This window comes from Cynocephalus volans, chromosome 12, assembly GCF_027409185.1.
Source record: "Cynocephalus volans isolate mCynVol1 chromosome 12, mCynVol1.pri, whole genome shotgun sequence".
Taxonomy (NCBI): Eukaryota; Metazoa; Chordata; class Mammalia; order Dermoptera; family Cynocephalidae; genus Cynocephalus; species Cynocephalus volans.
In genome coordinates this window covers 107,615,798-107,640,158 of record NC_084471.1, presented here as the reverse complement: position 1 = coordinate 107,640,158, position 24,361 = coordinate 107,615,798, and the positions used below count along the sequence as shown (strand labels likewise).

The 24,361-nt window shown below is 50.0% G+C and overlaps 2 protein-coding genes across 2 annotated transcripts; both read left to right on the top strand.

The window, feature by feature from the left end:
• The first annotated feature begins 567 nt into the window (after positions 1 to 567).
• Positions 568 to 11,980, top strand: C1RL (complement C1r subcomponent like). The gene is made up of 6 exons (XM_063075734.1): positions 568 to 698; positions 1,188 to 1,416; positions 6,879 to 7,068; positions 8,482 to 8,601; positions 8,744 to 8,818; positions 10,433 to 11,980. The coding sequence occupies exons 1-6, from the start codon at positions 616 to 618 to the stop codon at positions 11,218 to 11,220; spliced, it is 1,485 nt and encodes a 494-aa protein (XP_062931804.1). The 5' UTR covers positions 568 to 615; the 3' UTR covers positions 11,221 to 11,980.
• Positions 11,981 to 14,926: 2,946 nt separating this feature from the next.
• C1R (complement C1r) lies at positions 14,927 to 24,046 on the top strand. The gene is made up of 11 exons (XM_063075383.1): positions 14,927 to 15,029; positions 15,707 to 15,935; positions 17,058 to 17,250; positions 17,565 to 17,711; positions 17,809 to 18,005; positions 18,318 to 18,465; positions 18,573 to 18,694; positions 20,652 to 20,730; positions 21,055 to 21,210; positions 22,694 to 22,768; positions 23,171 to 24,046. Coding segments are annotated over exons 1-11 (2,118 nt in total). The 5' UTR covers positions 14,927 to 15,027; the 3' UTR covers positions 23,941 to 24,046.
• The last annotated feature ends 315 nt before the right edge of the window (positions 24,047 to 24,361 follow it).

The following is a 24,361-nucleotide window of genomic DNA, read 5'->3' as shown; positions in this document are numbered from 1 at the left end:
GGTGTGGGGAGGGCAGCCTCTGCCCCATGCCATGGCCCCTGCTATCTGTCTAAGGAGGCTTGAGTGACAGCTGAGGCTGGGGGCTCAGGGACCCATCCGCTAGACCCCAGCTCTGCCCAGCAGACCCTGATGGACAAGAAGCCTCAGGGGCATGGCAGGACGCAAAAGAATACCTACACATGACCCCCACCCATACTTGGTAAGGAGGGAGAGGAGGGAAAGCTCAAGTTCACAGGCCACAAACTTCAATGTCTACAAGAGGTGGGCTGATAATGTAAATGACTGGGAAGGTCAGGGAGGGAGAGACAAGGCGAGTTAAGGGCAGCAGCTGTAAAAAGCCATCGTACTATGTGTGATACATGCACATGGCACACATTTGTTTCAAATAGTACAAAGAGTCAAGCGTCAGTGCCCTCCCACCCTGATCTCTGAGGGCCAGCGTGGTTTTGGAGAAGTTTTTCCTCCAGACAGCAGGTGGCGCTCAACTCAGAGAATTAGAAAAAGGGAACCTGCGGAGAGTTACTTAACTCATTTCCAGTAACTTCTCCGCCCTCCCTGGCCGACAGGGCCTTCTCCTGTGCCCTGGCTTGGCCCAAGTCGTCTGGCAGCTCCCAGATGTCCGGTTCCAGATGCCTGGTCCCAGAGAGGGGGAACTCTCTCTGGAGAAGCCCCCACTTCACAAGCTGCCCAGGCAAGATGTGAGTGTGCCCCGTGGAGAGCCAGAGGAGGAAAGGTGGCGAGAGGGGAAAGTGGGGCACGTGCATGGCGGTTATCGGGACGGGTCCTGGAGTTCGCCTGTGGCCTCTAGCAGCCTTCCCTGGGGGTGGTCCGGCTCGGTGCTCTGAGCCAGAAAAATGTTAAACGTCCCGCATTTGTACCACTATTGCTCCCTCAGATCCCGGGGTCGGGTGGGAGTTGCTGAAGCTGAAAGCAACCCTCAACCTTGGATGAGAGTCTCCAGGGAGATGAGCAATGATGATGTCCTCAAAGGGTGGAGGACTTGGTCCTAGACCTCGGCCCTAGAGCTCAGGCTGTGGGCATTGGGGAAGGGAGCAGAAAGGAGGTGCCCAGGCCTCAGGCGCTGAGGCTACAGCTGCTGGCCCCTGCCTTTGCCGGGCCTCTCGATCCCCAGCATCGCCTGCCCCACTCCTCAGTATCACGGGCCTCACCCTGCCCTTCCTTCATAGGTGGTGGCTGCTCCTCTGGGGAGTGCTCCAGGCTTGCCCCACACAGTGCTCGGTCCTCTTGGCCCAGCGGCTACCCCAGCAGCTGACATCCCCTGGGTACCCGGAGCCATATCTCAAAGGCCAGGAGGGCACCACTGACATCCAGGCTCCAGAGGGCTTTGTTGTGAGGCTCGTCTTCCAGGATTTCTACCTGGAGCCATCCCAGAACTGTGAAGGAGACTCTGTCACAGTGAGCTGGGGGGAGCCCTGCAGGGACTCTGGGGAGGGGGCCTCCCAGGGACATGGAAAGTGGCTTCACCCTAAACCACCCATCTAGAGGAGGGATGGAGAGCGCAAGTCCAGGGCACTGGGGCCCAGCTTACCTGGGGGCAATGGTCTGCCCAGTCCAGGGCACAGCCTCCCACCACCATCTCTGTCCCTAGCTACCACCTGGGCCCCACAGAGCAAAAGAGACAGCAGCAGGACAGGCAGATATTGCAGATCTATATGGTAAAAGGTCAGACACTCACACATCAGCTGTTAAAAATAAGTCATCACGCATTGTTGAGTGTCTGCTCTGTCAGGTTAGGAGGCTGGGCATAAACAGTAATAAAAGATTAAGTAACCGTTCAGTTTACCTTAGAGGAACTCCCACCAAACTTCATATGACAAGGGCATTATTTAGAATAAGGACATTTTTAAAAAGCACTTGACGTTATTTTTGGTTTAAATTTATATCAAAATAAGACATGCACATAACTCTTTTAAAAATCAGAGTACCCCAAAGCTTATAATGAAAAACAGCAGTCTCTATTCCTCCCCACCCCGATTGCTGCTCCCCAAGGCAATCATTTCCAATTCATGTAGCTGTTTCATCTGGTGTTTACCTTCATGAGTATAAACAACACGCTTATTCTATTATTTTTCGTATTTTCTACTAACTTCTGACTGTGGAAGATGAAGGCTGGCCGTCTGGTTCCACCACTCACTTTCCCCTCCCCCATCCTCCCAGTTTACCTACATTATCATTTTTAGTTAAATGTATATTCATTATTTACATTATGATGACTGTAAAATATTCACCTCTGAACACGTGGTATACAGTAATTATATTTCCTTCCTTCTCCAACTTTTGGCTTTCCCAGGAGTCAATAATTACATGGAGTTCTTTGGGAAGTTTTGTTTTTGTTTGGATTTTTAATTTGCTTAGTTCTCTCTGTAGCTACACTCCCCATGCTCTTGGCCAGGAGTGTAAATCCTCCTGAGTATGTCCCAGTACTTAGACTCAAGCACAATTTCAGTCTGTCAGTCCTCTTTTTTATGGGTGATGCCCCTTCTGAAGATCTCTTTATGATTCATTTCCGCGGTCTGAGTTCTTTGCTCTCTCAGCCTTCACACATTCTGGAAGTTCCTTTCTCCCTTATTCTGGGGATCTCCTTGACCTGTCCCATGCTGGACCCGAATCCCATATCTTTCTCTTTCTTGGTTTACTCCCTCATTCTGGAGGAGCACATTCTCCAACAGCTTCCTTAGAAAGGATATGTTAGGCTAAATTTTAGAGGATCTTACATGCTCCTGAGTGTCTTAGTTCTACCCTTGCAGTTGATGGATAGTTTATCTGGGTATAGCATTCTGATTGGAGCCCTTTTCTCCCAGAATTTTGGTGACATTATCTTCTAGCTCTAGTATGGTTAAGAAATATAATGCCATTGTCATTACTGACACTTACTTTTTTCTCTCTAGAACTTTTGGGATATTTTCCTTATTACCAGTATTCTGAACTTCCATTGTGATGTGCCTTGATGCAGGTGGTTTTTCCACTCGTTGGACAGGTTATTTTAATGTAGAGACTCTTTTAATCCAGTCCTTCAATTCTGAGAACATAATTGTATTATTTCTTTAATAATTTCCAAACACCTGCTTTCTTTATTTTCTCTTTCTGGAACTCCTTTTTTTTTTTTTTTTTCCCAGCCAGCTGGTATGGCGATCTGAACCCTTGACCTTGGTGTTAGTCACAACACTGTGCTCTAACCAACTTCTATCTAACTGACCAGCCCTCTTTCTGGAATTCCTATAATTCAGCTATTGTATGTTCTGGACTGATGTCCTAGTTTTGTTCTCTGTTCTCATCTATTTTCCATCTCTTTGTCTTTTGCTACACTTTGTGAGAGATTTCCTCATCTTTAAATTCCAGTGGTTTCTTTCGCTGATGTATTATTTCATTTCTAAGGGCTCATTCTTATTTTCTAAATGTGCCTTTTTATAGAATATTGTTCTTGTTTTATAGATGCAATATCTACTCTTTTCCTTCTGTTGGGATTATATTTCAATGTTCCTTCTGTTCCCTATATTATCTCTACTTCATCTAAGCTCCTTTTTACTGTTTGCTTTGGTCTGTTCTTTTCATGTTAGAGACTTTCCTACAATGTCTGATCATCTTGGCTGTTCATTCATATTTAAGAGTGAAGCTAAAATGCTGATTAAAAGTTCTGTGTGGATAGCTAAATGTCAAATGACAGGTTTGAAAATAGGGTTATCAACAGGGTGATCTAAATGTGCTATTGGGGACTTCCCACATGTCAGTATGTATTAGTGTTTTATTTGGGGACAGCCAGACTCTCCACAGAGGACTCCTCCGGTCTCCTGCTCCAGGCTCCCAGCATTCTGGTAAACAAGTTGGGGAAGGGGTTTGGGGGAGGGAGGGAGGTGTATCTCACTGCTTGATAGGTAGACTTTCACTGAATCCGTTTTCAGCACTGGCATTGACCTTCTCTGTCAAGTGTGTCTAGGGACCCCAAGTCCAGGGTTTCTGGTTCAAGCTCAGGTCTTCTGCCAGGTGGGCCAAAGGAGTTACCTTGATACACAGGTGGCAAGAGGATCCAGGATTCTGAGGTCTCCCAGCATAGGTTTTGTCTGTCGTCCCTTTGTCAGCTCTTCCCTCATGCCTATCCTCGGGGTCCCCCGATTTCTGGCACTTTCCAGTGTTCTGTGATGAGAACCTACCTGCTTTATTCAGGCTCCCACCTTCACAGGCGCACTGCCACTGTCTTCCTCCATTGTTTCTTCCAAAATGTTAACACTTGCCATCTTCTCTCACTTTTTTGTCCTTTATTATGTATATTGCTGTCATTTTAGTGGGGTTTGAGGTGGAAGAAGAGATAATAAATGCCTGTATTTATTGCTTCAGATTTAACCAGTTAGGACTATGCTTTATTCAGTTCAGCCTATGAGCCTTGTTCCTCTTAAATCATGGGGAAAAAAAAACCTTTTTTAAAAATGTTTATTGAATCAAAATTGATTATACATATTATGGGGGTTCAACACTGAGATATGTGGATCAAATCAATATTACTAGCACATATATTGTTACAAATTGTAATTATTCTTTATGCCCCTGTTCAATCCCTTCCCATCCCCCTTTCTCTCCCCCTCCCCCCGAATCACCCTAGATTTCTTCTTTCCCTCTGAAAGAATAATGGTTACTCTGTTAGTTTGCTGCCCAAATGACCTGCCCAATGCTGAGAGGCGTGATCAGGTCCCCCAACACTATCATAGAGCAGATGTCTCTTCCGTCACTATGAAACAGGCTCTGTGGAGACAGACATCCTCCTCCTTTCTTTATCTCTGCTGGTGACTCTCCTTGTGTCAACTCACTCCAGTGGCTGTGGACCATCTGTGTGGTGGTTGTGGCTTCTAGCTGCCTTCGCTGCAGCCATGGTTATCGTGGTGGCTGTGGGTGGGCCACCCACACGGAGGAGATGTTTTTAGCCTTCTCCGTGGTGCTGGCAGTGTGCCTGGTTGTGGAGAGTGTCTGATCCCCGGTTCCATGCCCTGGGTCTCCGAGTGGGTCCCGAGGTCCTGGCATGGTGCGCCTGGTTGTGGGAGGGGGTTTTGGTCCCCTTCTCCATGCCCCGGATCCCAGGGCAGGCCCCGAGGTGCTGGCACCATGTGGGAGGTCATGGAAAATTTTAATCCCAGCTTAACTCTTTCCTGTCATTGAGGGAGTTCAAGTTCAGGAATAGGATTCTCTCTTGGCCAAGTCGCACACACACCTCAAATGTAGAATTGATCACACTAAAGTCTAGTTCAATTTTTACTTTGTCAGTATCCTCGGCCAGACTGAGGGCTCATCAGTAAGAGAAGTATGCCTTAGTCATATCTGGGTGCCCAGCCGCTAGCAAAGCATTGCAGACATAGTACATAATCACCACGTTTACCGAAGGAATAAATGGAAGAATGAATGGAACCCAAGCTTGCTGTGTGCGCAGGACCCACAACAGAGTGAGTTTGAACGAGCAGATGCTTAGCATCATCCTCGACACTGCTGTTAGAGCAGACACTGGAGAACACCCCAGGATATGATGTTGCCCTGGCCGGAAGAGGCCTCACAGACCATTTTATAGGAAAGAAAACTGAGATCTCAAGTGGTTAAGAAACTCCCCCATGTCACACAGGGAGTTAGGAGCAAAGTCTGAAATTTAATGCAGGTCCTATGACTCCCCGTCTTGTATTCATTCTCCTTTATTAGTTAGAATCCTAAGTGATTTTATTTAGCTAACAACTCATGAGAATGGGTAAAAAGAAAACTGGAGGGTTTTACAACCAAGGAGATCAGTCGAGGATAGTTTCCTATACCAAAATGCTTCTTCCTCAAGAGGCAGGTCTCTTAAATGTGGAGAGTTACATTTGTCGATGTTCTAAGGAAAAGATCAGTATTGGGACATGTCATAGCAGGACAGGCTTGACGGAGTCTTGGAGGAATTTGAGACGTGTGGAGAGTGAGGGAATGGAGAGCTAGCAAGAACCCAGGGAAGTGGATCAGTATGAAAGTCAGAAATGAAACGTGCCGAGAGGTGATCTGTGTGCCCAGAACAGGTGAAGCATGAAGCCGGGGCCCAGGGGACTCCCTCCAAGTCGCTCTTTCCCTGGGGTGAGGAACCCACAGGAAAAGGATTTCAGCTGGGGCGAAGCAGTCAGAAGGAGACTGAAACAGACAACTTGCTTGAAGAACTTAACCAAGTTAAGCAACATCCAGTGTACCCATGCTGTGTATATTTTGTGTCCTTAGATTCCCACCCATTGCGAGGGCTTCATTTACAGTTCATGGGGAAAGAGGAGGGGCACCCCAAAAGAAGAAGAAAGGGCAGGAACTCCAGGGTCTCAGTCTTTGCAGAGGGTCTGATTGCTTTACAGATGTTGGGCATGGAAAGTTACTCAGAGAAGTGGAAGGTGATGGCTGGGGGTGGGGGCAGGGGGAGAAGCCGAGTGGGAGGGATTTGCATCTGCATAGTGGCTGGGTCAAAGCCGCAGGTGCAGTGCTGCAGGTGCGGTGCTACAGGCACCATGTCAGCATCAGGGACTCAGTGCTGAGCAGAACAGATGCGGTCCCTGCCTTCTTAGAACTTACAACCCATGACTATTGTGGGAGCCGTGGGGTGCTCAGGAACTTCTTAAAGAAGGAACACGTGGTGGGTTTTATGAGATAATGATAGTAGGCTAGAGATATTCCAGCATGTGGTCATGTCTGGAAGAAACTTGCAGTCAGTAATAGAACAGGAAGCTTGAGGAAGGCTCGGCGAAGTGAGCGTCCCAAGCCCCAGAGTTGTGCAGACCTTCTAGACAGTGCTGAAGTCACGCCAAGGATATGCCCCTGTGACCACCCCAGATTCACCACACACCTCCCCGCCCCCTCACTCTGTCTCCCCCTTTCAGATCTCAGCCAGTGGGATGGATCCAAGCCGGTTCTGTGGTCAGCAGGGCTCCCCTCTAGGCAGCCCTCCTGGCCAGAGGGAGTTTGTGTCCTCAGGGAGGAGTTTGCGGCTGACCTTCCACGCACACACCTCCTCCGAGGACAAGGCCACCCACCTCCACAAGAGCTTCCTGGCCTTCTATCAAGCTGTGGGTGAGTGTCCCTCCTGGGGGTGCCAGGAAGGAGCCTCTGCCCCAAGCCATGGCCCCTGGTATCTTGAAGCCACAAGTGGAAGCTTCAGTGACAGCTGAGGCAGGGGGATTCAGGGACACCTGGGCCCAACCCCATCCCTGTCCCAGCCCTGTCCCAGCCTTGACCCTGCTGGTGAGCAGCCCAAGTAAGGGGCAGCCATTGCTCAGCTCTAGCAGTTATTTCCAGGCAGATCAACAGGCCCAGTGTTTGTGAGTCATCTCATTTTTCAAGAGAAACCAAACTTTCAGATTTTAAAGTGAAATTCTAGATTTTCAAATGATGACAGACTTTTTTTTTGAAAGATAACACATGCACAAGATAAAAATTTCAAGAAAAGAAAAAAGACAGCATGGTAAGAAAGTGAGTCTTTCTGTGATTGCTGGTCCTTAGTCCCGGGTACCCTTCCCAGAAACAGCCCTGTTCTCCATTTCCTGGGTATTCTTCCAAGGACATTCTATACCATTAGAATATAAATTGTGTGTGTGTGTTGCATGTTATACACAATGTCCTAAACTTGGCATTTTTTCACTCAATGATCTGTCTTAAAGACCATCCCATATTCATACGGTTAGCATTGACTCATGCTTTTGTAATGACCACATTGTATCATTGATTGATGAACATATGTATTTAATTGTTCCTCCACTGATAGATAAGCTGCCACAAACAGCACTGTTGTGGATATCCTTGCATATACATCTTTGAACACATGTGTGAGAATATCTTTAGGATAAATTCTTAGAAATAAAAATGCTAGGTTAAAAAATATTTGCATTTGTAATTTTGATATTGCTAAATTTCCATCCAAAAAGGTTTTGCTAATTTACATTCCAATCACCATGTGTTAATTCTTATCACAATTATTTTCACACTCTTTGAGTACTGAACATCTGATCTGTGAATACTAGTTGAAATGTTTTGTTTTGCTTTTTGCAGCTGGCCAGTGCAGGGATAGAAACCTGGACCTAGGTGTTCTCAGCACCACACTCTAAACAAATGAGTTACTGGGCCAGCCCGTGGCTCACTTGGGAGAGTGTGGTGCTGGTAACACCAAGGCCATGAGTTTGGATCCCATATAGGGATGGCCGGTTAGCTCACTTGGGAGAGCGTGGTGCTGACAACACAAAGTCAAGGGTTAAGATCCCCTTGCCGGTCATCTTTTAAAAAAAATTTAAATAATAAATAAATAAATAAATAAATAAAAATAATAAAATAAACAAATGAGCTACAAATTAAAAGAACAAAAACCAAAAAAAAAAAAAAAAAAAAACCCAGCATGCAGGTCAAGCTAAATATAGCCATGGGCCAAAATCAGCCCCTGGGTTGCCAGATATGAAGTCTGTGTGAGGCCTAACGACTGCTGTTTGCCTATAGCTGTGAATGGTAGTCAGTCTACCAGCCAGGCCAGTGGGGGCGCTGAGGCTGTCAACACCCCTGGAGACCACCCTTCCAAGAACTGCTGCCGGGAACCCTATTATCAGGCAGTGCCAGCAGGTGAGTCCCCACCTGCTGAGGAAGTGGCTTCCATCTGCCTCAATCCCACCAGAGGCCTGACGCCCTCTGAGTACCTGGTCTGTTAGCCCAGCACCTTCCAGTTCTGAGCATGTTTCTTTGCCTCCCCTGTTTTGCTCCTCAGGGACACTTACCTGCACAGCTCAGGGGACCTGGAAAGACAGACAGGATGGGCAGGAGATTCCTCGGTGTGTGCCTGGTAAGTAGTTACCTGCGCAGTGCTGTTCTTTTGGCCACTTCCCAGCAAGCCTCAGCTGTGACTAGGAGCGATGGGACACAGACGGTTCAAGGAAAGCCTCAGAATAGAAAGGGAAGATAAAAGCAGATGAGGGAAAAAGGTGAGCAAGAAGGCGCAGAAAAGAAGAGGCAAGGAGCTTGTCCCTTATTCCTCAAGGGTCAAGATGTGTCTAAAAAAATCAAAGCATGGAGGATATTGACCAGGTGGACAAGTGAAGGGGGAAGGGGGACAGGGAATAGGAGAAAACTGTCTTCATATGGTGTGTTTTAAGCATAAACAGACAGGCTCTCTGTCCCCAAAATATCTCCTTACCTAGATGCCACACAATACAAGAAAGTTCACCATTTAAAAAAAATTTTTTTATTGAGATAAAATTCACATAACATAAAATTCACCATTTTAACCACTTTAAAATATACAATTCAGTAAGTTTTAGTGTATTCACAATGTTGTGAAACCAGTACCACTAATTCTGGAACGTTTCCATCACCCCCCAAAAAAGCCCCCAGTACCTCCAATTCTCCCTCGTCACCTCCTGGCAAACCACTTGTATTTTCTGTTTCTGTGGATTTGCCTGTTCTGGACATTTCATATAAATGGAATCGTACAATATGTGGCCTTTTATGTCCAGCTTCTTTCACTTAGCATAATGTTTTCAAGGTTCTTCCACGTTAGAACGTGTGTCAGTGGTTCACTCTCTCTCAAGGCTGAGTGATACTCCTTTGTATGGTGATACCACATTTTGTCTGTTCACCAGTTGATGGACATTTGGGTTATTTCTCCTTCTTGCCTATTATGAATAGTGCTGCTATGAGCATTTCTGTACAAGTTTTTGTATGAAAACATGTTTCTAGATCTCTTGGGTATGTACCTAGGAATAGAACTGCTGGCTTATGTCGTGATTCTATGTTTAACTTTTTTGAGGAACCACCAAACTGTTTTCTGCAGCGGCTGCACCATTTTTCATCTCACCAGCAACATATGAGGGTTCATCGCCACCATTTTTGAAATCCATGTTTTTTAGTCAAAGCATTGCCTTCCTAACCCAATCTAATCCACAGAAAACTCTAGAGGAGGCCCGAAGGCTCAGCATGCTCTGGGAGTGGGTTGGAGGGCGAGTGGTAAGCGGGAGATGTCACAAATGAGGACAGGACACAGAAAACAGAGGCATTAGGCACTGGAGACAAACTCTGCTTGCCATATGATTTGGCCAGGGGGATGCTCCCAGCATGAGTCTAAAGGAATGGCTTAAAGACATGGCTGAGGCGGTGGGAGGGAGAGCCCCACAGAGCCAGTCCCAAACATGAGCTCATCCCTGTCCTCCACCCCTCAGTCCACTGTCCTGAGTCCCGGCCAGGGTATGTGCCCAGTAGCATTGGAATTGATTTGCTTCTCACGCCTGCCATGTGGTCTCCACCTGTGAGTCTGCATCAGTGTAAGAGCCCTGACCCCACGCAGAGCCACACCTGGGACCTTCCTCGGGCTCCCTGCCCAGCACTGCACAGGAGGAGGTGTGCAACCCATGTGTCTTGGTGCAGCTACCAGCTGCTCACGCTTACCTCTCCTCTCTCCCAGTCTGTGGACGGCCAGTCACGCCCATTGCCCAGAACCAGAAGACCCTTGGTTCTTCCAGAGCCAAGTTGGGCAACTTCCCCTGGCAAGCCTTCACCAACATCTACGGTCGCGGGGGTGGGGCCCTACTGGGCGACAGATGGATCCTCACCGCTGCCCACACCATCTACCCCAAGGACGGCATCTTTCTCGGGAAGAACCGGAGTGTGGATGTGTTCCTGGGCCACACAGACATAGAGGAGATGCTGAAACTGGGAAAATACCCTGTCCGCCGTGTCGTTGTGCACCCAGACTACCGTCAGAATGAGTCCCACAACTTCAACGGGGACATCGCCCTCCTGGAGCTCCAGCACAGGGTCTCCCTGGGCCCCAACCTCCTCCCTGTCTGTCTGCCCAACAATGAGACCCTCTATCTCAGTGGCTTGCTGGGCTATGTCAGTGGGTTTGGCATGGAGATGGGCTGGTTAACTACTAAGCTGAAATACTCAGGGTTACCAGTAGCCACGAGGGAGGACTGTGAGGCCTGGCTCCGAGAGAGGCAGAGGACTGAGGTGTTTTCTGACAACATGTTCTGTGTAGGGGACAAGATGTGGAAGCATAGTGTCTGCCAGGGGGACAGTGGTAGCGTCTATGTGGTATGGGACAATCATTCCCGTCGCTGGGTGGCCACAGGCATCGTATCCTGGGGCATCGGGTGTGGCGAGGGCTATGACTTCTACACCAAAGTGCTCAACTATGTGGACTGGATCAAGGGAGTGATGGACGGCAAGGACGGACCCTGGGGCTCCTGACTAGCACTGCAGAGGCTTCCGTCGAGAGAGGGTTGGGAGCAAGGACTGAGCCCTGGGAAGGGGACAGGGAGTCCCTATTGAAGTCACTGATGCTGCAGGCCACTGTGCAAGAGAAGTCCACCTCCCCTCAAGCCCACACCGCCGCAGATGGGAAGCGGCGCCCGCAGCTGCCTTGTCCGGGCCCTCTGCCTTCCTGCGCATTTGCACCACGCCCAGGGAAACCCCTACACGTCGGCAGCTTTCACTTCTGAAGCAAAGCACCCTTTCCCCCCGAAGTATACTGCTTTGACATGTTGTAAGATGGCTAATTCAGAGGGACTGGGAAACGAGAATAACTACGAGGCTGCCTTTTGTGGAAGAAACTTGCCTCTATAGGGAAGAAAATACGCACTGGTGAAGCCCGCCCTTTGTGTAAGGTCTGTTCTTTCTGAGGGCAGCTGTGGAGACCTGAGATAGTTTCATCTGCACAATGAGACAGTCTCGGCTTAACTTTTGCTTTTCTTCCTGCACCCGTGATGCCACCTCCCCCCGGGCTCAGAGAATCATGGTCCCAGGCCATTGTTCTTTGGGCTCATTCATTTGTCCTGAAAATCATTACTGATATCTCCTCTCTCCCCTGTGAAGACTGTGTACAGCTTCTGGACGCATCGAGTTATTGGGCAATCACTGTCCTGCGATTCCCTCACGCAATGTTAAATAAAATGAAAGTTAATGTTAATAAAAATGCAATTCCCCCTCCCAATGTTAAATAAAAATTTGTTAGGCCCTTTCTCCTACTGTTCTGAATCTTGTCAGTTGATTTTTGGTTAACCTTCAGAGGGCAAAGGGGAAGTTTTCCCTTAGCCACTACACGTTGGAGGTCTTTTGAACCCCCCTCACCCACTTTATCTGTTCACACAGCTCCTTCTGCACTCGCCTGTGGAAGACTCACCTTCTCACCCCAGTTCAAATGGAGTATGGATGAAGGGGTCTTAATTGCACTTCGTTTCTGAAACATTGCAAAGACCCTTTGTCAGCCTTCACATATTCAAGCTGTTGCCTTTGCCACCTTCCACAACTCCAAGATGCAACCGTAGTAACAGCACCTCTTTTGTTTGATGCCTTCTGTATACCAGGTGCTTCACACGTTATTTCACTTAATTCTCACACCATGTTTGCAAAGGATATGTTATTGTCCACAAATGAGGAAACTGTAGCTCAGGAAGATCAAGTGACTTGCCCAAGTCCTATAGCTGGTGTGTGATTGCACAGGCCGTGTCCCTCCCAGTAGGCCATGATACCTGTCTGTTGTCCTCAAGACCTACTGTATCACCCACTTCCCCGGCCCAGTCCCCACATCTTTACAGATTCTCCCTCCCTGGGAATTCCTGCTTCTGTGAAGAAGGCACCACCTGGCTCACTGTCCTGCTGGCCCCAACGCCTGTGGACGCCTAGGTGAGTGCAGCACTGGACTGGAAGTTCTTGCCGACACCCAGTCCCTGCCCCCATCATCAAGGGCACTGCTCCACCTCAGAAGACCAACTCTTTTAATTTTTAGGAAAGATTTGAGGTGGTTTACAGAGGAAAACCTGTCATTACTTTGAGAAACTCCCCCCCCCCCCGAGAATCATATCCTAAAAGGAATGAACAATATAACAGTGTCTTCGATACTGGTTTTAAAACGAATCAGGAGCAATCTTCATATGGCTATTTCTTCTTTCTATTCTTGGTATAAGTCAAGGGTATAAGAAAGGTGTAAAAAAACGTTATTTTGAATGGTTGGGCAGAGTGGAGGTAGGTCTGGGCCTGAGCTAATTAGGTCCAGGTTTGCCACTTTCCAGTCACATTGCATGAAACCAGGACAGAATTCACAGTCCCCAGGAGAGCTTCAGCTAAGACTTACCTTCTTGGACCACCTCCTCCTTAGCAGTCCATCAGCCCCTGTTATCAACATGCAACACACACACACACACACACACACACACACACACACACACACACACACACTCAAACACACACACACTCACACACACACACACACCACACACACACACACCACACACACACACACACACATTCACACACCACACATACACTCACACACACACCACACACACACACACACACACACCACACACACACACCACACACACACACACACCACACACACACCACACACACACACACCACACAGACACAAACACACACCACACACACACAAACACACCGCATACACACACCACACACACACACCACACACACTCACACACATACCACACACACACACCACACACACACACAACACACACACACCACACACACACCACACACACCACACACACACACTCACACACACACACACACACACACACACACACACACACTGCTATTAGGATGCTAATGCTCAGTTTGCTAGACAAGATTCCCACTCCTTGTCTCCTGACCTGGTCCTTTTCCTTCTCCCTTATCTTTTCATCTTTCCTGACCCAACAAGGCCATGGATCATGTAATTAAATCATGGATCAGCCCGGCCATCAGATTGATTCCTCAGCTCCAACACAAAAGCCTGCTGGAGAAACCCTCCAAACCTTGGTTGATCTCGCATCTTCTGTGTGCCTGCTCTCTAAGTGCACTCAGTTAGAGATGATGACTTGGTCACCACCTAATGGGGAGCTACCCCATCTTCATGAGTCCCTGCGACCCACTGACTGGGAGAGTGCCTGGCTCACTAAATAGGGAGCCCATAAATGGATGAATGGGTGGGTGATGGGTGGAGGGATGGAGGGATTAATTTAATAAAGGAGACAAACAAAACAGCCCTGCTCTGCAGCCAGAGCCTCTTGTAGGGCAAATAAAGTGCCACAGGGTACTTGAAGCCATGGAGAGTTGGGGAAGAAAGGCTTCCGAAAAGTAAAATTTTAAAGCAGGATGTCATAGCCTGGTGGACAGGAGAGACAAGAGCCCCTACTCCCTCCCAGGGACCTGACTTCCTCTAGAAAAGACCAAGCCACTCTTGCTCCACAGCCACACCCCTTGCTTAAGCCCTAGACAGTCGGATGGACCCGAGGCTGAGGGTGGGAGGGTGTTCCTGCCCTTCTGCAGCTGCTCTGGCTTCTCAAGGAGCCAAGTTCACTGTCAGGCCTGAGTTCATTGAGGTGGTGAAGGAGGGCCTCAAAATCTAGTGCTGCTTTGGGTCACCCTGACATCGCAATCCCCATTCTGTGTCTAAGTGTCAGGCATGAGTGAATGAAGACCAGGGCCCCACCACAACAAAACCCCATTCTCCTCTGTCCGTGCCCCCCTCTGCTCCACTCTGCCTGTCACTTCATCCTGGTGTTGAATCCCTGGCCATTTCTGGACCAGGGTTCCTGGATGAACAAGGACAATGGAAAAGGGCAGTCCAGAAAAGGGAGTCCTCCGGACCTGTGACTTCCCATTGCCCTTTGGATAGGGGCCTTGTAAACACCGCAGCAGGAAAACCTCTGAAAAGGGAGGATTCTGCTCAGATTTAGGAACCAAGGCCTCTGGGCCTCCAACCAAAGGCTTCTTCATCCCTAAAAATGCAGACCCCCGTCTCCTTAGTCCTTCCCCACATAGACCAGCAGGTGGCACCAGCAACAGGGATTTCAAAACCAAAACTAAAAGTGGAAACTCAGATTTTTTTGTTTGTTTATGCAAATAGTTCATTCCCTACAGCATTCCTCCGGGAATGGTGCCGTCCCCCACCTCCGGTCACTCCGTCCCCTTCCCTGCCCCGCATCACTCCCTCCACACGCGGTGCGTGAAGACACTGGCAGGGGAGCTGCGCATCCGAAACGGCCTGAAGAAATGTGAGTAAGGCTGGTGGGCACCGAGGAGGGAGGGAGAAGCCAGCGGGAGAAGCCCAGGCTCAGGAGGCAGTCATGCTCAAGTTTATTCAGGGAAACGGGAACCCCTTCCCCTCCCCACGTACCTCATGTATTCCAGTGTGCACACATGCGTGCACACGCCAACACATACCCCCATCCCTCCTCCTGAGGACCAGAGGCGACCTTAGACATACGTAATGCCACATTCCCTTTCTTCCTTCAGGCCCATAGAGGGGGCAGCGAGGAAGCAGGACCCCCTCTGCCCAGGAGGAGGATCCTCTGTGTGCATCTCCCAAATCCCACCACGGTTTCTCCCAGAGGGCTTTGCTGAGCCTTCAGGAGCCTTTCACAGAACCATGGCTGGAAAACCCCAGCCAGTCCTAATCTGGGAAGGGGAGGGGAGGAAGGGGGCGGAGAGGGGAGGCTGGGGAGGGAGTTTGATGGGAGCGTGCTGACCTCTGGACTGGACACTGCCCTGGGGAGTGATATCTGCTGCTGCAGCTGCAAAGGTCAGCCTGTCCCCGCACCCACCGCCACCAAGTACATCTCTGCGAGGTCCAGAATGGGCAGAGAGGAGGATGCCCCGCCCCGGCCACCGCCCAAACAGCAAGGGTGCTGCACCCCTCCAGCCCCGCAGACACCCTCTTTCTTTTTGGCAGGTGGCTCTTCTGCCTCCTGGTGTCGGCCCTGTTCTGCAGGGTTGGAGGCTCCATCCACATCCCTCCGAAGCTCTTTGGGGAGGTGATGTCCCCTCTGTACCCCAAGCCTTACCCCAACAACTTTGAGACAACCACTGTGATCACAGTCCCCACGGGATACAGGGTGAAGCTCGTCTTCTGGCAGTTTGACCTGGAGCCTTCTGAAGGCTGTCACTATGACTTTGTCAAGGTACAGGGCAGGCTGGGAGGACAGAGGGGAGAAAAGGCTGGGCCACTCTGGAACCCGAGGCTGGTGCTCTGACCTCCCTGTACAGCATGCTCAGCCCTAGACCCAGCCCCAGACCTGTGAGAGCTGGTGGCCAAGTTGAGTCCTGAGAGCCAGGCGGTAACAAGGACAGGTGCCCACCGGTTTTACAGGCCCTCCGTGAGCACTGAGGAGGGAAAACACAGGCCGTGCTCTCAGAAAGTCCACTGTCTACAGGAGTCAGAAAAACCTCTCCCATCCACTGACTAGTTGAGAGTCTTTGGGAAACTGCTGTGCCTCAGTTTCCCCATTTCCATGGAGAATATCTCCAGGGCTGCCTGCCTCAACAGGAACACAGGAATATGAGGAAGAGAGACGTGTGCTTGCAGCTGGAGCACAGCCTCCAGCAAGGAGAGTGGGCTTAGTCCCCTCACCTCTGTGACAACCAAGGGTACCGTTCTGGTCCCGTCTTTCCATATCCAATAAAAATGAGACTCAGGAGTCAAGCAGAGCCTGTGAATGTCCAATAACAACCATTAGCAGGAGACCCCCCCTGGAGGTTATGGGAGAATAACATGAAAACGGCATATCTTCCCAGCCCAGAGCACGGGGCAAGTCCGCAGCGTGGGGGCACTTGGTGCAGGGACAGTGAGAATGCAGGAGGCTCCCAGTCAGCTGAGTGTGTCAGAAGGCTCAGCTGGGCACGAATAGCTTGAATAAGGTGAGGCAGACTAAGAAGACAGGAAATGAAGTGGCCAGTCCAGGCTCTAGGAAAGAAGGAAGGAATGTGAAGGCTGGGTAGAGACCACCAGCATTCCAGGGGAAGGACATGGAGGAGGTAGGAATGAAGAGAGATCCGAAAACTGCTGGGGGAGACAGAACAGGGAAGGGGTGATGGAGCAGGCACAGGACAGTGTGCAAAGAGTTGGTCAATGGGAGACTTGGGAGGGTGGACAGAAGCCACCTGGGGAAGTTTGCAACCTCCAGTGGGAGCCACTTCAGGGCATGATTCACACTGGGGCAAGAGAGGGAGGACCTTTGTGGCCTGCCCCATGGAACACAACTCCTCATCATGTCTTCTTCCAATACCTTTCCTTCCTCCACCAGATCTCTGCTGATAAGAAAACCCTGGGGAGGTTCTGTGGGCAACTGGGGTCTCCCCTGGGCAACCCCCCGGGAAAAAAGGAATTTCTGTCCCAAGGGAACAAGATGCTGCTGACCTTCCACACGGACTTCTCCAATGAGGAGAATGGGACCATCATGTTCTACAAGGGCTTCCTGGCCTACTACCAAGCTGTGGGTGAGTGCCCCCTGGAAGGAGCCCTTTTCTGGCCTCAGCCATATTGGATGAGGGCCAGAAAAGGGGAATCTTGAATCCAAAGAAGCCGAAAGTCTGGCTTTCCTTGTTCCTTCCCTCAAGGGAGCTTTGTCCAGAAGAGGCCTGAAAACCTGAGCTCTGTCCCCACTGGGAAGCTCTCAGAGAGCACGAGAGAGGCCAGGTGGTCCAGGAGCTGACTTTGTCTTAGGCCTCTGATGAGGGACCTTTCTGAGACCAGAGTCCCTACAGAAATCTCCTAGCAGGAATGTAACCCTTGCTTCCTGAATCCCTTCCAGACCTCGATGAATGTGCTTCCCAGCACAACTTAGTTAAGGAGGACCCCCAGCCCCAGTGCCAGCACCTGTGTCACAACTACGTTGGCGGCTACTTCTGTTCCTGCCGTGCAGGCTATGCGCTTCAGAAAGACAGGCATTCCTGCCAGCGTGAGTTGGGGTGGGTGCGGCAGGGCGGCAGGGAACGAGCAGGGGCTTGCTGGGCCAGCCGGAGAGCCCCGGTGACCCCCTCTGGCTCTGCTCACAGCTGAGTGCAGCAGCGAGCTGTACACAGAGCCGACGGGCTACATCTCCAGCCTGGAGTACCCCCGGCCCTACCCACCCAACCTGCGCTGCAACTACAGCATCCGGGTGGAGCGGGGCCTTACCCTCCACCTCAAGTTCCTGGAGCCTTTCGAGATTGATGACCACCAGCAAGTACACTGCCCCTATGACCAGCTGCAGGTACGGCCAGCCCACCCCCTGAGAGACCCCGTCCTCTCCTCCCCATCCCCGCTCGGTTCCTCTCGTCCCTACTTCCTCCTGGACCCTCTGGCCAACTGGGACGAGAACGACCAGCATCATGCATGGGCTGGGCGAGTTCTCACACAACTGGAAGGGGGTACTTTCCCTTTTCGCCTTCAGCTGAAAACATATGCAAGGCAGGTTTGCACCACCAGCACCACCAGCACCACCCTGGCCACCAGGCTAATACCCAGATGGCCCTGTGTAAAAACATCCGAGCTGGAGAAATAATTCTACCTCCTCCCCCACCAGATCTATGCCAATGGGAAGAACATTGGCGAGTTCTGTGGGAAGCAGAGGCCCCCCGACCTGGACACCAGCAGCAATGCTGTAGACCTGCTGTTCTTCACAGATGAGTCAGGGGACAGCCAGGGCTGGAAGCTGCGCTACACCACTGAAAGTAAGGTTGCCTGGGGGGCTCCCTTGCTGGCCAGCAATGTGGGGAAGCTGGGAAGAGGGAAGGACAGGTGGTTCTGAAATAAACCTGCCCTCTGGTCTCCCCACCAGTCATCAAGTGCCCCCAGCCCAAGACCCTAGATGAGTTTACCATCATCCAGGACCTGCAGCCTCAGTACCAGTTCCGTGACTACTTCATTGCTACCTGCAAGCAAGGCTACCAGCTTGTGGAGGTAAGAGCCCGAGGATGAGGGGAGAGAGCTGGCCCAGAATCCCAGAAGGAATTCAGATGAATGGGTCCACAGTGTCCTAGACTCACCGCCAACTGGAATCATAGATGTCTGAGCTAGAAGAGCCACCGGGTCCACCAACTCTCAAACGTGACTGCACATTAGAAACACATAGAGAGAGAGAGAGAGAGAAAAAAAAGAAACACATGGAGAGTTTACAAATTACTGATGTCTGGGTCCCCCACTAGAGAGACTGATTCCATCTGTCTGGAGTGCAGCCTGGGCATCAGGGTTTTAATGCTAACCAATGTGCAGACTAGTTTAAGAACTACTGACCTAGTCCAACAACTCATTGTAGAGTTAGGAACTGAAAAGGCAGGATGGAGATGTAGTGACTTATCCAACATCATGTAGTGATTTTGTACAAGAGGGACTAGGACCCAAATCTCCTGCCTCCTGCTCAAGGGCTCTTTTATGCACAATGGTGGTCTCACCCCAGGCCCACCTTCCTGTCTCCAGCTTTACAAACTCAGGAAGGGCCATGGTTTTATACACTGGCCGATCTCACAAAAGCCGGTAAACTAAAATGCTATTTTTTAAAAACATACAATTGGAGTTACCCCTGACCAGGGACCCGGAACAGGACATCCTATGCTTGTTCCATAGATCCATCGGGAAGACCTAATCAGAATCAGAGACCTATAGTGTGTCCTTAAGTAGTTGTTAATTCATTCAACAAACATTTGAAGTGTCTGCTGTCAGGCAGCTTCCAGATGTGGGCGGTGAAACAGAAAGATGCATATTCATTCACACGGCCTTCATGGAGCTGATGAGAGTGCTTCAAAAAGTTCCTGGAAATATTTGTACTGTCTTTTAATTCTGTTTTTCCACAAACTTATATTTTTGTTTGTTTTTTTGGTGGTTGGCTGGTACAGGGATCGAACCCTGGACCTTGGTGCTATCAGCACCATGTTCTAACCAAATGAACCATCCAGCCAGCCCCCATGAACTTTCTGAAGTATCCGTTGGGTCAGGCCGAGTTAGCCTGATGAATTGCTCTTTGCTCCAAGATGCTTCCAGCAACATCATGAGGATCGTCTAGGTTCCTGGGTCCAGAAGACTAGAAACTAGCATATCTGCTCATGTAACAGCCCTTCCTTGCCTACACCATCATCCTTACCGTTGCATTTGTTACTCACATAGAATTTAAAGCAAGTCCCACCATTTCTCACATCATCAACAGTTCACTCACACATCCTGGTTCTCATACACATCCTCTTGCAATCTTTTCCATGGCTCACTCTCTGGAATGATTTTTGGTCTTAGTAAAACTCATTCATATTGTTCCATAACTTTTTATTTCAAAGAGTGCCATTTTCTGGTGTTTTTTTGGTTCCGTGACTCGGATACGAACATTTTCTGGTCTTGTCCCTGCAATCTATTCAACGACAACAACACTTAGCAAACATTAGCATCCCCAGCACCTTTGAAAGGGGCTGGGTGGCACTAGTATTTTAGGAAAAGCCCTCCCCTTAAAAAAACTGCAAACTGGGAGAGCTGAGTGCTGCAGGCCTAGACCAGCAGGGCGTTCCAGAGGTAGAGAGACATGGTTCTGCTCCAGAGCAGTCTTCTGTTTCAATACAGAAAACACTCAGCCTGGCTTGTGGTTTTTTAAAATTACAAATTGTGGGGTTCAACTGGATCTCAATGGCAACAGTCAAGAGTCCAGAGAGAAGATCATTAGCCCTTGCTCTGACTTGCTGCGTGTGACTCAGTCTCCTGGCTGTACCTCTGGACTGAGAGGACAGGCTAGGGAGAAGAAGGAGCCACGTCACGGGGGCGCTGAGGCCTGAGCGCCTGAGACGTCTTTGTACTCACAACCGTGGCTGCGTGGGGAGGGCAGCAAGGGGAGCGCACAGCCTCCTGGTACTAACGGCACCTCTAACCTCGGCTCAAACAGGGGAACCAGGCACTGCTCTCCTTCACGGCTGTCTGCCAGGATGATGGCACGTGGCATCGCGCCATGCCCAGGTGCAAGAGTAAGTCACAACTCAGGATGTGTCTGCCCCTGCGGGCATTCCACCCTCTAGCCTTGAGGACCCAAGAGACCCTCCCCCTGACTTGTCCTTTGAAGCCTGTGGCCTGTCTCAGGAACCTGTGAGCCCTCAGCTCAGCGGGACTGACAGGCTCTACCCAGAACTGAAGTTCACCCCATCCAACCGCCGTCCATGGGGAGAGTCCTCTCCACCGGCTGTATTTTTCTAAGGCTCTCAGCCTGTTCTGCGGGCACACCTCACATTCCCCACACAGAAGGTCCAATACAGCCATTCTCAGCTCTCATACTGCCCTGTGTTCTCTCCAAGTCAAGGACTGCGGGCAGCCCCGAAGCCTGCCTAATGGGGACTTCCAGTACAGCACCACAGAGGGGCTGAACACCTACCAGGCCCGTATTCAGTACTCTTGCCATGAGCCGTACTACAAGATGCACACCAGAGCCGGCACCAGCGAGTCTGCACGAGGTAGAGACTCAAGAAAACGGCAGGCTTCGGCCTCCCATCTTCTTGGGACATCCTCTGACATTTCTTCCAACAGAATCCCTAGGAAATGTATATTAGGGTATCTGCCCATGGCACGGGTTTCAGGGGCCTAAATTACAGTGCCAAGAGAAATCTAGTAGGTTTGAAGGAGGAGGCACCTGGGCTGATGCAAAGAAAACTTGAATCTTATAAAGTCAGCTCCATCTTACCATCACCACCACCACCACCACCACCATCACCACCATCACCACCATCATCACCACCACCACCACCATCACCACCATCACCATCACCACCATCACCATCACCATCATCACCACCATCACCACCATCACCACCATCACCACCACCATCATCACCACCACCACCACCATCACCACCATCACCATCACCACCATCACCATCACCATCATCACCACCATCACCACCATCACCACCATCACCATCATCACCATCACCACCATCACCATCACCACCATCACCACCATCACCACCACCACCACCACCACCATCACCACCACCACCACCATTACCACCACCACCAGCACCACCACCACCAGCATCACCACCACCAGCACCATCACCACCACCACGAGCGCCACCCCCATCACCGCCACCACCACTGCAACTGTCAGTGAGACTTCTCATACCATTCTCCCACATCGGGCTGCTATGTTGTGATTTTTTGCATTTACTTTTACTAAAGGACTCTCAAATTCATCTATGGGTGTCTTCATAGACGCTCCCGCCGCGGGGTCGGATCCTATATAGGACTGACCGGTGCACTCACTGGCTGAGTGCCGGTCACGAAAAAACGACAAAAAAAAATAAATAAATAAATAACTTTTTAAAAAAATAATAGAAATCACATGCATTGCAGGTTTGAAACATGTGAAAAAAGGAAGAAATCTGGGTTACTTGTGATATTCATTAAGAGCTGGGCTTTGGAATCCGACAATCCTCACTCTGTGTCTTGCTTCTAGCACTGTAAGTTACGTGACCTTGCACAAATGAGGATAATAGCACATACCTGAAAGTGTCACTGTGGCACCTCAATGAGATGATGCAGATAAAGAGCTTAGTAACAAACATGGCACACTGTCAGCAATCGGAAAAGGTAGACCATTATCATCTACTGTCGTACTGCTGAGATGCAGTCACTGATAGGATTTTTTTCTATTCCCTCTGGTTTTTACGTCTACGTTCACAGATAGGGATTACATCAAACAAAGTTAAGTATTCTGACTTTTTCACTAGCATTAAAACAAAAATACATGTACGGAGCCTCTTAATAGTTTTGATATTCTATCCTTATAGATTCAAACCTTTTGTCTTTGATCCTCACCCTTGTTGGTCCCTTTACTCCCCTGTCCCTGGACAGCACGCTCGGTACTCCTGGGCCTCTGTGATCTGGTTTTCTCGGCCCATTACTTCCCAACTCAGTTTTGACCTCCTCTCCCCTCAGGGCTGTACGTCTGCACGGCCCAGGGCATTTGGAAGAATGAACAGGAGGGAGAGAAGATTCCTCGGTGTTTACCAGGTGAGTGGAAACCCTCTGGGGCCATCCTTGGTGTCTTTTATAGCCCTGCAAAACCTCAGAAGTGTGGCACAGAGAAAGGCGACAAAGAGAGGAGCAAGAAGTTTTAGGTAGAGGTCAGACATAGGGATGAGGATGAGGAAAAAGGAGAGGGGAGAGAGCACTGGGCTCAGTACTGACATTCCAGTGTTTTCACTGAGCTGCTGGGAAATCAGGGAATAAAAACAAGAGAAAACCCGGGAAGAAATAAACAAGAACGAGGAGACGCTGGCAGTAGCACAGGAGGGGCCGAGGGGAGGAGAGAGAGGGGCCAGGAGCCAGAGGGGGCTGAGAGGGGCCGCTGGCCCCCGAGGGCAGGTGGCGTGAGCTGCGGCTGACTGTGTGTGTCCCGTCCATCCTCTTCAGTGTGCGGGCAGCCCGTGCACCCCGTGGAACAGAAGCAGCGCATCATCGGAGGGAAGAAGGCCCAGCTGGGCAACTTCCCCTGGCAGGCCTTCACCAACTTCCACGGGCGAGGCGGCGGGGCCCTGCTGGGCGACCGCTGGGTCCTCACAGCTGCCCACAACCTCTACCCCAAGGAGCACGACAGTCAAAGCAACGCCAGCCTGGATGTGTTCCTGGGCCACACAAATGTGGGAGAGATCATGAAACTGGGGAATCACCCCGTGCGCAGGGTGAGCGTACACCCAGACTACCGTCAGGACCAGCTCCACAGTTTTGAGGGGGACATCGCCCTCCTGGAGCTGGAAAATAGTGTCACCCTGGGTCCCCAGCTTCTACCCATCTGCCTCCCTGACAACGAAACCTTCTATGACGAGGGCTTCATGGGCTATGTCAGTGGCTTTGGGATAACAGAGAACAGAATGACTAATGACCTCAGATTTGTCCGTCTGCCGGTAGCCAAGCGACAGGCATGTGAGAGCTGGCTCCGGGGTAAAAAAAGGACTGATGTGTTTTCTGACAACATGTTCTGCGCCGGGGATCCAGCCGTCAAGCAGGATTCCTGCCACGGAGATAGTGGAAGTGTTTTTGCAGTGAGGGACCACAACAGCGATCGCTGGGTGGCCACGGGCATCGTGTCTTGGGGCATCGAGTGTGGCAAGGGGTACGGCTTCTACACCAAATTACTCAGCTATGTGGACTGGATCAAGAAAGAGATGGGGGAGGAGGGCTGAGCCCAGAACCCACTGGGTCAGAATCCAGAGAGCCGTGCTGGGAAAAGCTACCTGTGCAGTTCTGGATGACCGTCAAAAAGCCACATTAAAGTCACTGATGCAGAAAGACACTGTGTGGAATAAATTCTCTTCTGTGGTCTTTCCTCCAGGGATTGCAGATGACGGCATTATCAAGCTGTAGTTATTTTCTTTTTCCATTTTTATATCATCAGGTAATTGAATAAAACCCTTTCTAAATGACATTTTATAAGACATTCCAGTGCGTAAAATAAGTCAAAAGTGGTAATTAATTAACATAAAAATATATTTAGTAAGGTCATACTTAAGCTATTTACTTAGGAAGACAAGAGAACAATTAAGTTTATGCACACATTTCCAGTTAGCGTTGTGGATAACAATTGCCAGAAGAAAATCACAGCAC

Excerpts from the sequence above, each read along its gene's own strand:
- C1RL (XM_063075734.1), top strand. The coding sequence starts at position 616 with ATGTCCGGTTCCAGATGCCTGGTCCCAGAGAGGGGGAACTCTCTCTGG. Across the intron at positions 699-1,187 it reads ACAAGCTGCCCAGGCAAGAT|GTGGTGGCTGCTCCTCTGGG; the intron begins GTGAGTGTGCCC and ends CTTCCTTCATAG. Across the intron at positions 1,417-6,878 it reads GTGAAGGAGACTCTGTCACA|ATCTCAGCCAGTGGGATGGA; the intron begins GTGAGCTGGGGG and ends TCCCCCTTTCAG.
- C1R (XM_063075383.1), top strand. Across the intron at positions 17,712-17,808 it reads AGACAGGCATTCCTGCCAGC|CTGAGTGCAGCAGCGAGCTG; the intron begins GTGAGTTGGGGT and ends CTCTGCTCACAG. Across the intron at positions 21,211-22,693 it reads CACCAGCGAGTCTGCACGAG|GGCTGTACGTCTGCACGGCC; the intron begins GTAGAGACTCAA and ends CTCTCCCCTCAG.